Here is a 13,350-nt window from a genome sequence, read left to right as displayed (position 1 = left end):
TTGATTGAAAATTAACGCCTGTACAGAGGCCTAAAGTTCATAACTTTTGGAGCCTCCGTTATAAACAAATAGAATTGTGCGAAAACTATTGCACCTACAGCGCCCTCTTTTGACACACTTTTAAAGTATGACAAAACCCTCAACTTGTCATAGGTTTTATAAAATTTTAACAATAAATGCGATAGTTATAAACAAATGAAAAAATGGGCACTTTTCTTGTTTTTTTTTGCAATAACTATTTTGTTTATTAACCGATTTTAATTTAACAAGTCTCATTTTGTAGATAATTTTACTCCCTATAAGCTGCCTGAGAGTCAGTTTTCGCTAAAATTGATGGTTTCCTGCAAAGTGAAAAAATTGTTTTCCTCACTTATTTGTTTAAATAGAAAAGTTGTCCAATAAAATTTTTTGACTCGCGAGATGAGAGATGTCTTGTATTATGTTCCTTTAGACAATTTTACAATAATCTAGCGGATAGGACTTTTTCGAGTAAAAATTTAATTTGCTTGGTCTATAGGTAGGCTGTAAGTATTCGAGACTTTTCTGGCCTTCTACAATTATGTTCTTACAAAATATTCTATAACCACTTTAATTCAAAGAGGTGCATATAAACTTTTGAAACATCTATACAGCGTTTTAATTTTAATAGAATCACTGGATGTGACGGAACTTACTTTAAGAAAATTTCGTTCAAAAAACATTTACCTAGTCTTTCCTAGTTACAGAGCATTAATTCATATTTGATAATACATTTGAGCCAATCACGTTCTATAAATATCAACTATTCATTTTCTGTTGTAGAGAGTAAAGATAAAAAAGATATTTGGATGTAGGTATTTACCTCAAAGATTTGGATGTATTTACCTGTTATGTACTCATATTCACCCTGGATATTTGGATGTATTTACCTCAAATTAATTATGTTGTTGCCGAACGGGGATTGAAATAATAAGATTTAATTCAGAGATTATGTTTTTATTCATACGCAAACCAAGTTCACAAGTTGAAAATCTACACTGAGTAAGATATGAAAAGTTATATACCATATACCTATAATAAAATAAATGCATTCCAAGCAAAAGATAAGATAGTTGACTTTGTAACCAAGTAGTGCAATAAAGAAAGTGATGATATAGAAAAATAAAGTATAAGCGTGAAAATAATATACATACAGGTTGTTCTAAAAAACACTAGCATAGATTCAGGGCCTGATAAAATTTCAAAAAATATTACAATTTGTTCCTAGGAACCATGGGCGTATCTTTTTCCGTTTTCAAGATACAGGGCGCTGAAAATAATTTTTTAGTATCTAGTTTCGGTCCTATCTTCCACAAAATTCGTCCGATTGAACTGAAATTTTGTTATGTGGGGTTTATGGGAATGATAAATGCTCTGGAGTTATTAATTTTTGGCTATACCATACAAGGCGTTTGGTGCAGTACTCCGCGGGAACATTTTAGGTCCTAACTTCTTTGAGGTTAATCTTTTTGCCCCTTTTGTCACTTGCTATTATGACAAAAAAGGTGCTCTTGTAAGAGGTGCTAAAATTTGCCCGTTTTCGAGAAAAACCAGGCATAGTGCGCCAAAGTCAAGCAGCTAGCATCCCAAATTGTTTTTTATTTCAACTATACTCGACGGCCAAAATTATAGATAGTGATTCATCGCTAGCTCTTGGACTAGTAAGGGGGATGAAGCGTGCCGGGAACGAAAATCAATTGGCGTGTCTGCGTAAAAGACAACAAGATATAGAAAATATTGAAAAAACATAATAAAACATAACATCTAATATTTTTTACGGTTTGCTATAACCGGAACTTTGATCAATTTTAATTATTACAGCATTTTAAAACGTCTCAGTTGTGTTTTTTTAATTTATAAATTTATTATAGCCATGGAATTAGACCCCTCGTCTACGCTTATGCTATGACGTTTCTCAGGTCGGGCACATCAAGTCCGTTTACACCCACTAAAAAAGCATTTCCCTATTCCCTACCAAGTGCAAAAGACAGAGATAAAATATAGATCGACGTTCAGTGTAACTCAGTCTATACACGATTATAGATTCTACGGATGTGCATGGCGAGCGGCACAAAGATAAATAATATTGAACCGTATAGAAATCATTTTATATTTTATACGCATTATGGTAATAGTGTTTTTATATTATGTATTAGTCACTCTTTATAATTTCGGCCGCCGAGTATAGGCTTGTGTCAAATAGGTCAAATGAACGTGTTATTTGCATTATCAGAACAAGTATTTATTTCGTGTATAAGAAATGTTTACTTGCTACGCTATGAATAACGGTAATAATTATTCAAACTCGGAATATACCGATATGTTACTGGCTTTGGGCGAATGTTTAGGGAACAGCTTTGCTGCTGTAAGGCGATACCTATTCGGAAAAATTTCCTGGTCGCAGATTACTAAACAGAAATACATTTTTGGCCGGTGAAAGGCGATGCCGGGAAGATAGGCTCGTTCAAGCCAAAAAAAGTAAATTCGGGATGATCAAGAACTACATGGACTGCTGAAAAAGAGGAAAATAATAATATATTAGATTTGGTATTTCAGGAGCCCTCAATGAGTATCAGAAAATTATCGCAAAGAGCAAATGTGTCCGTGTGGTACCTGGGAAATTTTAAAAGAGCAACAACAGGGTGTACCCATATCATTATACAAAAGTGATTACGAGCTCCGAACAGATTTTTGTCAATTGCTGGAAGAAAAACGAGATGATAATCTAAATTTTCTTCGATCTATCCTTTTTACGGACGAAGCGACTTTCGAACAGCAGTGTTTAATACTCATAATGAGCATCTGTGGGCTGAAGAAAATCCTAGAGCCAAAAAGGAGTCCTATTTTCAACATTCATTTAAAGTAAATGTTTGGGCTGCCACGATAGATAATCAGTTAATAAAATACTACATTCTGGATGGTAATTTAAATGGCACCAAGTATTTAGATTTTTTAAGAAATAGCCTGTCCGAAATTATTGAAGATGATATTCCACTATTAGCAGGAAAAAATTATTATTTCATGATGATGGGGCTCCACCACTTTTTACTCGAGTATGCAGAGAAGGGCTTCATGAAAATTTTCCTGAGCGATGGATTAGTCGAGGTGTAGATGTTTCACTTTACTGTCCTCCAAGGTCATCAGACCTTAATCCCCTTGATTATGTAGTTTAGAGCTATGCCAAACAAAAAGTATATGAAACAGAAATAAATTCAACAGAACATCTGAGACAAAAGGTTATTGATGATTTCAATCATCTAAAAGGCGATTCAGAACCTTTGTAAAACACATTGTTTTCATTACAAAAAAGAATATGTATTTGTATTCGTGAAAATGGAGGACATTTTGAATATTTATTTTGATTTTATTTTCCTTAAATTTTAATTTTCTGTCAGTAATAATTAGTTATTCTTGTTGTCGTATTCCACCCTTCGAGCGAGCTTCAGGATTTCAGAACACTCGGTGTACTTCTAGACGCCGTCTTGTACCTGCCTGAGACCGTTGAATTGGGAAGGAGGCGAAACACTCAAATTCGCCTACATTTCCAATCCAAACCGAAAACCCGCCACGGTTGCAAAACTAATCGCCGTCGGCCGGGCAAATCAAAAGACCAATTTCACCGATGTTTCCAATGTCACCCGCATCGCGACCGATCTCGCCTGGGTCTGCCATCTTGGCGCGCAGTATCCACTGCCGCGACTCTCGCAACCTGCAGACGAACCCCGGGACGCTTCAGGGCGATATTTGGAAACTATCGTCTAAATGTTTACCCTTTCGAATTGGTCAAGGACGCTATCGTCAATAACTCGAAAAGTTATTGAGCGATCGGTGTCAAAATTTAATGCAGCGCTCCTCAAGTCGCTGGCATTATCTTACTAAATTTTCGTCCGAATCGGATGAGCCAAAACGCCGTTATACGGGGAAACGCGGATTTTACGTTTTCCGCATTTTTAGCCGTTCCGCTCATTCGATCTCGGCCGAACCTCAAAACCACGCTAGATTATCCCTAGGTGGTCATCATACCCAAATTCGAGCCGAATCGTGCGACTATTAACGGCCAGCTAAGCCATAATAGGTTTTCACGTCTTCATAGCTGCCGCTGAAGTTGTCCGCGCGATCTCGGCCGAACCCTCCAACCACGGCACTACTTCATGCCGTGCATCACCAGTCCACTGTTGAACTACATCCATCCATTATTAAGAACTCCGTAAGCCCTTTTACGAAGACGGGGAAAATTTCACAGATGTTTCCAATTTTTTCGTCTTTGGGCCGAAAGGACCGTCTTGCGAGGGTCCCACCGCTCTGGCGGTTGGATGCGATGCTCGGTAGCCTAAGCCGAGACCGCGGATAGAGTTTTCTGAAAATGGGTGAAAACTCCAAAATCCCCGATGCCGACATCGACTATTCGGAGAGGCCAGAGGGGAACGAGATCCGACGTCGACAGCGACGACGGGCGCTTTTAACTGGAAATTTTGGCGGACGATTCACGAGCGTTCCGCCAAAAGTGTGGAGATCGGAGGAAAGCGAGCGAACGTCTACTTCCGACGTTTGCAGTTCTACAGTGGGAGTACATGGTACGAAGAAAGCGATACAGAGCGAAATGTAACAAATCTTATTCATGGTAAATAACTTGTTAATTGTGAACCTTTATTGTCTGTTAATTCTGTTCAATACAGGGTGGTCGCGATATAATGGGCCAAAATTCATGACTAGATTCCTGACGTGAAAATATTGCGATTTAGACAAACTCACCTTAGTCCAAAAGTTGATACTTACAGAGATACAGGGTGTTTAATGCAAAATATTATTTTAGTTTTTTCTTATTTATTTCATAATAAATGCTCATATCGAGATGAAATTTTGGTGTTAGGGGTTTTCTGGGGCGAGAGATTGAAATATATCCATGGTTTGCTTGTAGCTCATAGAGAGCGCCACCTGCGCTAGGTCGAATGCGTTGAAAACGACAGAACTTTTTTATCTTTCAAAAATCTAATTCTCAGGTAGCAAATTCTGATTTTACAACTTCTTTTACACAAAAAAGCTATACTTTTTGATAGTCGCTATCTTGCACCGTTCTCGTAAAATTTGCCATTGAAAATTCCAATGTATTTGCATTCAATTACAAATCGGCAAAAATTTTCAAGTAGGCTTATGTTAAAATCCAATTTTGACATTTTCCACTTATCTTAGTGCTGTCAGTAATATTACAGTATTATTCGTGCCTTATTAAAAGTATTCTTTACTTTATGATCTAAATCGTAGTGCGAGATAACATGCCACGCCATAATTTATTTTCAAATGGAGAAATGCGCGATATGGTTTGCGTTTATGCGCAATCAGATTATGTTGGACGTCGAGCGCTTCGTCGGTATTCAGAGTTGTATCCGAATAGAAGGCAACCAAATCGGAAACTATTTCAAGAACTTTTTAATAGACTTGGAGAAACTGGTAGTTTTCGTCCTAAAAGAGACAACGCAGGGCGTACTGTTACAGTTCACCAAGAAGAAGAAATTTTAGTAAGAGTGGCAGGAAATCCAGAAGTTAGCAGCAGGCAGGTAGCTAGAGAAACCGGTGTTAGTAAAACAACAGTTCTCAAAATCTTTCACAAGGAAAATTTATATCCCTACCATTTTACACCCGTGCAAAATCTTTTAGCAGCAGACTTACCAGCTAGATTACAATTTGCTCATTTTATGCGCAATCAGCAAAACCTTGACCAGGAATTTTTGGATAATGTACTATTCACTGATGAAGCGACCTTTACTCGTCGAGGAATTTTCAATTTTAGAAACAAGCACATATGGGATAATGAAAATCCTCACGTAGTCAGTGAGCGTCACTTCCAACATGAATTTAAGATAAATGTTTGGTGCGGAATCATAGGAAATCACCTTTTGGGTCCACATGAGCTTCCTCCAAATCTAAATGGTGACTTGTATTTAGATTTCCTGCAGCACCATTTAGTTGACTACCTCGACGATTTACCACTGAATACACGGCAAAATCTATTTTTCATGCAAGATGGAGCTCCCCCTCATTATTCTGTCAGAGTACGGAACTATCTTGACCACATTTTTCCGGATCGTTGGATCGGTCGTGGGAGTCGAATATTATGGCCTCCTCGTAGTCCTGACTTTAATCCTATGGATTTTTGTTTCTGGGGCTACATGAAATCAGTTGTCTATAGAGAAACTATAAACACCCGCGAAGAGCTATGGCAGAAAATTGTAAATGCCGCCGAATCATTTCGTAACAAGAATCTCTATTTTAAAATACGGCAGTCTTTGAACAAACGCGTTAATAAATGTATTGAAGTTGGAGGCGGACATGTTGAACATTTATTGTAATATTCGATATTCAATTGTTCATCACAATTTATAATTTGAAATAAACTCTTGTTCTTTTTGACATTCGTACCTTATTTTGATTACTCGAATTACCAAAGCTAAATATCTTGAGAACGGTGCAAGATAGCGACTATCAAAAAGTATAGCTTTTTTGTGTAAAAGAAGTTGTAAAATCAGAATTTGCTACCTGAGAATTAGATTTTTGAAAGATAAAAAAGTTCTGTCGTTTTCAACGCATTCGACCTAGCGCAGGTGGCGCTCTCTATGAGCTACAAGCAAACCATGGATATATTTCAATCTCTCGCCCCAGAAAACCCCTAATACCAAAATTTCATCTCGATATGAGCATTTATTATGAAATAAATAAGAAAAAACTAAAATAATATTTAGCATTAAACACCCTGTATCTCTGTAGGTATCAACTTTTGGACTAAGGTGAGTTTGTCTAAATCGCAATATTTTCACGTCAGGAATCTAGTCATGAATTTTGGCCCATTACATCGCGACCACCCTGTATATACTTTTAACATATCTTCCACGGTTTGATTGAAAAACCCCTGTCATCAAACTCAAGACCTTTTGGAGCTCAAGCTCACAGGCTCGCTTAACGAGGCTCCCGTTGAGGCTGCCATTCCTCGACGCGGATATTTTAGTGCCTAGCAACCACTACTCGCTTCACAAGACATACCACCCGAGGTAGCCTAGCCTGAGGTGAATACCCTGTTCGATAGCCCCCTGCATCGAAACAGCGGTAAATTCCAGGATCCTTTTTGAGACCTGCGATACCGTCCGAGACTGACCACCTCCGACGAAGATCCTGTGCGATAGCCTCCTACATCGACACAGCGATACCCCAGGCTCCTCCAGAGACCTGCGTACCGCCCGAGGTAGCCCAACCTGAGGCGAAGATCCTGTTCGATAGCCCCCTGCATCGAACAGCGATACATTTCAGGCTCCTCCAGAGACCTGCATACCGTCCGAGGCTGAGAACCTCCGACGAAGACTTTGATTCCGATCGTGCCGGCTCCATCGAGAGACCCGCACCTCGGTACAGAGTATACACATAGGCTCCTACGAGTCCTATTTATTCAGACCAATCGAGATCTGCAAATCCGATGCAACTTTCCTCGTCAAACCTCTAGGCGGTCACTCGTCGAGGTAACCTTCCTCGTCAAACCCCTACGAGGCATTTTCTTTGTGACCCACGGGTTCAAAGCAATAGTACGCACGTCATTGCGGCGGCGTACTTCCAAATTTAGCAGAAGTTGTCCTTGCTTCTTAGGGCTCCCTCGAGAGACCCATATTTAAAGTAGAGTCAGTATATCTACAAGACTTTCGGAGCAAAAACAAATTAGATCGTGAAAATATGATCAAGATTGAGCTGGACGAGACCTCGTTCCCCCCGAACGCTATCTCGGTGCTCCGTGGAGAGTTGGAGGATCCGAAGGTAGTAGGTCGTAGTAGTACCCGGCGCGGCGACGCCACAGTGCCGTACAGGCTGAGGTCCGCGACTATCCGAGTTACCAATACCACATCGAGTATCCCTCAAGACGTGCCCACGGAGACGAGTAGCATGCCAGAGTTACCACGAAGTGGGTCACCCACAAATACTCGGGACGAGGTTACACCTACGTACCAACTGGTAGGGTCCGGGGAATCCCATGAGCCCAACCACGGTTCGCGGGTGTTCCGGAACGTGGAGCCGTTGGCGACGGCGATACAGTACACACAGCTTTTCTACGAAATGGTACCCAGCGGGAGCAATGCGCATCTCGTTCGGGTGCTATGGCATGCGAAAACCCTTTAGCCGACTATGTCGTAGGTGACGTAGCCGGCTCTTTCCATCTAAGCAATTCTGGTACATCGCCCGTCCACTCTCATGATTTCCCCCGAACATTCGATCACCGCCTAAGTGGTCCCTATTTAGAAAGTCTAACCCGACACAGCGTTCGACGTGGGGCTCGACCTTCTTCGTCGAGGTCTCCCCCACGAGCTCATGTCCTAGACACCACGTCTGTAGGTCATATCCACCACAGACCACAATCACTTGAGAATCTACTGCGACCTGGCGTCCCTAGTGACGATCCATTTCAACTCCGTGCGTCTCTATCGCGACCCAGGACAAGGGAACCAACATCCCAGATCATAATTCACGACATGGCGCCCAACGTGGGGCTCGTTTAGAACTCCCGATGTCTCTACCGCGGACCCATGTCGATCAAACACTACGCAATGGTCATATTCCGCGACATGGCGCTCGACGTTGGACTCGAAGTCCTGCTTCGACGTCTTCGCGGCGAGCCCACGTTGCCGAATCTCCCCATAATTCTCAAATATTAGGCACAAACGATCATATAACACGACATTGTTGTTTCTCTTTTTTCAATTGTATTCAGTATGTGTTAATCTTTTCCAGAAATAAACTAACTATTACTTTTTATCATTACCATTAAAAGAATAACTTTGACTTTGAGTTTTATTAATGAAACTAATGGTAATAGCAACTAGATTAGAACTTTTTGTTTAGAATAAAATTTGTCATAATAGCAAGTGATAAAAGGGGCGAAAAGATTAACCTCAAAAAAGTTAGGACTTAAAATGTTCCCGCGGAGTACTGCACCAAACGCTCTGTATGATATAGCCAAAAATTAATAACTCCAGAGCATCTGTCATCCTCAGAAACCCCACATAACAAAATTTCAGTTCATTTGGGCGAATTTTGTGGAAGATAGGACCGAAACTAGATTCTAAAAAATTATTTTCAACCCCCTGTATCTTGAAAACGGAAAAAGATACGCCCATAGTTCCTAGGAACAAATTGCAATATTTTTTGAAATTCTATCAGGCCCTGAATTTATGCTAGTGTTTTTTAGAACACCCTGTATAATGTGTAATTGACATTGTCCGGCAATTTACATACTTATACCATTAACACAATAATGGATCCATGGATCCATTATTGTGCCTATTGGCCCTATTGCATAATAAATATTTTTTATGGTACTTTCCTTTCTGTCTGGTTTATATTTATTTATGAGCTTTATGTTTTAGGTAACTATGCCAAGAAAATCAGCGAATAGGAAACACAAGGGTGCGAAACAAAAGGAATGGGAGGATGCTATCGAGGCTGTGATAAGGGATATCACGACTAATGCCACGGATCATAATAAACAGCAAATGGTTCAGATTGTTATTTACGAAAGTTCCGTCTAAGAACAAAATTTCTCTCTGATGCATTAAAAATAACTGTAATTAACCACGTACAGGGTGCCACCTAACGAATGTTACATACTTCAAAGATATGATCTAGATCTATATAACCTAAATGGTGTCGATTTAACCAAACTTGCTTAAACGAAAAATGTCGCAAAAAAGTTACAGGGCGTTAGTTTCTTTTTTTTATTTCTGTTGCTTAGATTCTCTTCATGAAGTATGCAGTGATTATGTTGCTTTAGGTTCAATCATATAGGGCGTTCATTTTACTACAACCCTTTGTGAATATTATATACAGGGTGGCACAAAAGTATGGAAACCCCTGAATAACTCGTCAAGAGTGCATTTTCTTGAAAAATTGTAAATACAAAAGTTTTAGGATTTTTCCCTGGCTATTCAATGGCGCCCTTATATTCGACCTTGACCTTTACCTTCGAGGTCATTTCAAGGTCAAAATTGTTTTTTTTAAATGGGAACCCCTATTTTTATTGCGGATTTGGAAAGAGCAGGAAATTTTACGTCCAAAAATTACTAATTAATTAATTACGTCTGGACCATGACTTTGACAATGACCTTGCTCTTTCCAAATCCGCAATAAAAAATAGGGGTTCCCATTTAAAAAACATAACACTTGACCTTCAAATGACCTTGAAGGTCAAAGTCAAGGTTAAATCCAAGATCACCAACAGACAGTCAGGGAAAAATCCTTACACTTTTGTCTGAAACATTTTTTCCCAAAATGCATTCTTCGAAAGTTCTGCCGTACCGGGACATTTGGAAGTCGACCCACATTTGACCTTGAAGGTCATTGTCAAAGTCATGGTCAAGGTTATATTTGCACGTAAAATTTCCTGCTCTTTCCAGATCTGCAATAAAAAATAGGGGTTCCCATTTGAAAAATCAATTTTGATCTTGAAATGACTTGGAAGGTCAAGGTCAAGGTTGAATACAAGGGCGCCATTGAATAGCCAGGGACAAATCCTAAAACTTTTATATATATCATTTTTCAAGAAAATGCACTTCTGACGAGTTATTCAAGGGTTTCCATACTTTTGTGCCACCCTGTATACATATATGGAATGAATACAATTGCTTCCTATTTAATTTCAAAAGTCCTTGAGTAGATGTGCTTGTAATGATAATTGAAACCCTATGAAATAAAAAAAAAATATTTCCAAATTCAAATGCTTTTTCAAAACGTGAAAAGAATTCACTTTTTATTAATAGATGCTCAGAAAGAGATTATCAGGTACGTACCTCAGATGGGCAGTGAACTCAGTTGCTGTATAATATCTTGACAATTGAATTTTACAATGGGACAGTAACGAATGACAATTTTTATTTCACGAGCGACCAAGGGGCAGGTGAATTAATTTCAAGAGTCGATAATATCTTTATGATCCTGTATAATCAATTTATTTTCTGTAGCAAATTACAAAAAAAACGTTAAAAAGATGAATTGAATAATTTTTTTAAATCTCTGCACTATATACGAGTAGAGTGGAATCCCTAATATTGAGTTTGAGTTTGAGCACTTCCGGTGGGTGGACTGTTTTTTTTTTATTAAGGATCAAGCTCTATATTACCATTCACTGAAATATTTCATCAATGGTTCTCGATAGTTACCAGGCTCCCTGTATAATCAAGTATTGATTTAGCATATCGAATGATTCAGAAGAATAAATAAAAATCAAATTATGATCCACTATTTTAGTCCCCAAACAGATGTATATTTTTTGGAAATTAAGTTTTTCTAGATTGCAAATTGTGAAATATCAGTGTTCTTATTTCAAATCTAGATACACCATTATTCTCAACCCTTGGAATGCCCTACTAGGATTCATTTGTCAATATCTGAATATTAATTTTCCAAAACAAAAAGTAATTTGTTTATGTAAAAGAGTAAACAAATGACGAAGAAAATAATATTGAAATAAATGAATATACAGTAATTTTTATAGTTTTTACTCGAGTAACGAGTTTTTCAGTAGCAAATAATGGTAGATTTATACTTGTGTTAGTTTATTTGTTGTTACTTTGTTAGATTATGTTTTAGGCTGTATCAATAAATAGGCTTTAAATTTTATTCTAAGTTTTCTACTCATTACACACGTTTTATGTTATTTTGAGGTACCGTTTAATTTAAATCTGATATTTCGTGTCGACTAGTCCTATACCAATTGTATGTCTTTTTGGATAATAAATTATTATTATTAACTGTTAAAAAAGTAGTTTATGAAATAGCAACCCATCTCTAAACTAAACATTCGGGCCAGAGTCATTAAGGCTCTGTTAAGTGAATGATCGAACCAGTGAACGGTAAAATTACTTAGTCTGCATGTTTTATTATTTTTGATACTAACCCTTTCCCTTAATATTCCGCGTTAACTAGGAATTGGCTTTCAGATCTCAGATTACTAACCCGAGATAATTCGGGTGGTTTAATTTCCATTTCTTCTTCATATTATCCAGTCGGCCTGGAAATTCACCCAACCCCCTACGAATTGTTGAAAGACACTTTCCTAAAGTTCTCCCATCAACAGAGAAGAAAACCAAACCTACAAAAGTTTGTGGAGTGTTCCAAAAAGCGTGATGACCAAGGAAAATGTGTACCTATGTAAAGAAACCCGCTACTTCTGTCCCGACTGTCAGATGCCATTATGTCATACCTTGTTTCAACTTTCCACACGAAGATGAATTATCGATTTATATTTAATATATTACACGTTTATTAATATTTGAGTGCATATCATAAAATATTAAATTAAAATTAAATAAAGAATAATTTTCATATATTAGCAATACCAGATTTTTCTATTTGTTCAAGTATGCTTTTTAAATTACTATCAAACAATTCACATCTTATAGGCATTTCTAATGAATAGAATAGATTTTTTAAAGCATAATCTGCATAAATTTCATAAATTCGCTTTAAGAATATTTCAACCCCTACTTGCTGAGGATCAGAAACCACCATTACATTAACACCGGTTAAAGTCTGAAAACAATTAAGGCGAAATGTGTCTGCTTCTTGAACTTCTATCCCTGATGACTTCGGCTCAGGACTAAGCTGACTTGCGATGGCAAATAAGGGATAGAACATATTCGCCAAAAAGATTTTTTCATTTGTCGTCATTTTTGGTCTACCAAATTTTAAAGTAATAGGATAATTTTCTGTTTTGTAAAAATTGCATGGCATCTTGTCCATCATCCATTTGGCAACCAGTTACTGGTATACCATTCACCGCATACAGGACATATGACCAACTAAAACAAATAAAAGCTACAAGCCAGTTTCCCTCTTTTTTTTATTTACCATTTATTCCATCTCTCTGTCCAAATTCAACAATTATCTTTTTATTTTCTACTTGAAGTTTTATATCTAATGGATACGGAAATTTTCTTTCAGTTTCTAACGAGCGTTCAAATAAAAACGTGGTCGAAGTTAGCTCTGACACATTGGACGTAGGGAGTAGCTTATAGCGACCAACTTAACCTCATTTCTCAACGAGCATAGCAGCTGTCAGTTTCAATAACGTTAATGACTATATAACTTTATTTTAAAGAATAATCGTGATAACAATAGCAAACAATTAAAGGAGCTACAGAAAGTGAAATGAAACCAGGCTTCATCAGAAAAAAAGGTGATATTATGAAGTTCACCGTAGTTGTTTAAAAACCATTCACAAAATACAGCCCGTCGCGGAAAATCAACTTCATGAAGTTCTTGCTGACAAGTTAAACGATAGGAGAACAAACGCAAATCTTTTTT

The 13,350-nt window shown here is 37.9% G+C and overlaps 1 protein-coding gene and 1 pseudogene across 1 annotated transcript in view; one reads left to right on the top strand and one right to left on the bottom strand.

The window, feature by feature from the left end:
- LOC108914574 (TWiK family of potassium channels protein 7) overlaps positions 1–9,741 on the top strand; it is a 22,872-nt gene extending 13,131 nt beyond the window's left edge. The window contains exon 6 of the mRNA XM_018720408.1: positions 9,417–9,741. Within this exon, the coding sequence (XP_018575924.1) occupies positions 9,417–9,578 (162 nt within the window). The 3' untranslated portion in view covers positions 9,579–9,741. The remainder of the gene's footprint in view (positions 1–9,416) is intronic.
- Positions 9,742–12,366: 2,625 nt separating this feature from the next.
- Positions 12,367–12,990, bottom strand: LOC108914572 (annotated as a pseudogene).
- Positions 12,991–13,350: the final 360 nt, after the last annotated feature.

Source organism: Anoplophora glabripennis, unplaced genomic scaffold, assembly GCF_000390285.2.
Source record: "Anoplophora glabripennis isolate ALB-LARVAE unplaced genomic scaffold, Agla_2.0 scaffold1310, whole genome shotgun sequence".
NCBI lineage: Eukaryota > Metazoa > Arthropoda > Insecta > Coleoptera > Cerambycidae > Anoplophora > Anoplophora glabripennis.
This window is presented reverse-complemented; position numbering and strand designations above follow the sequence as displayed.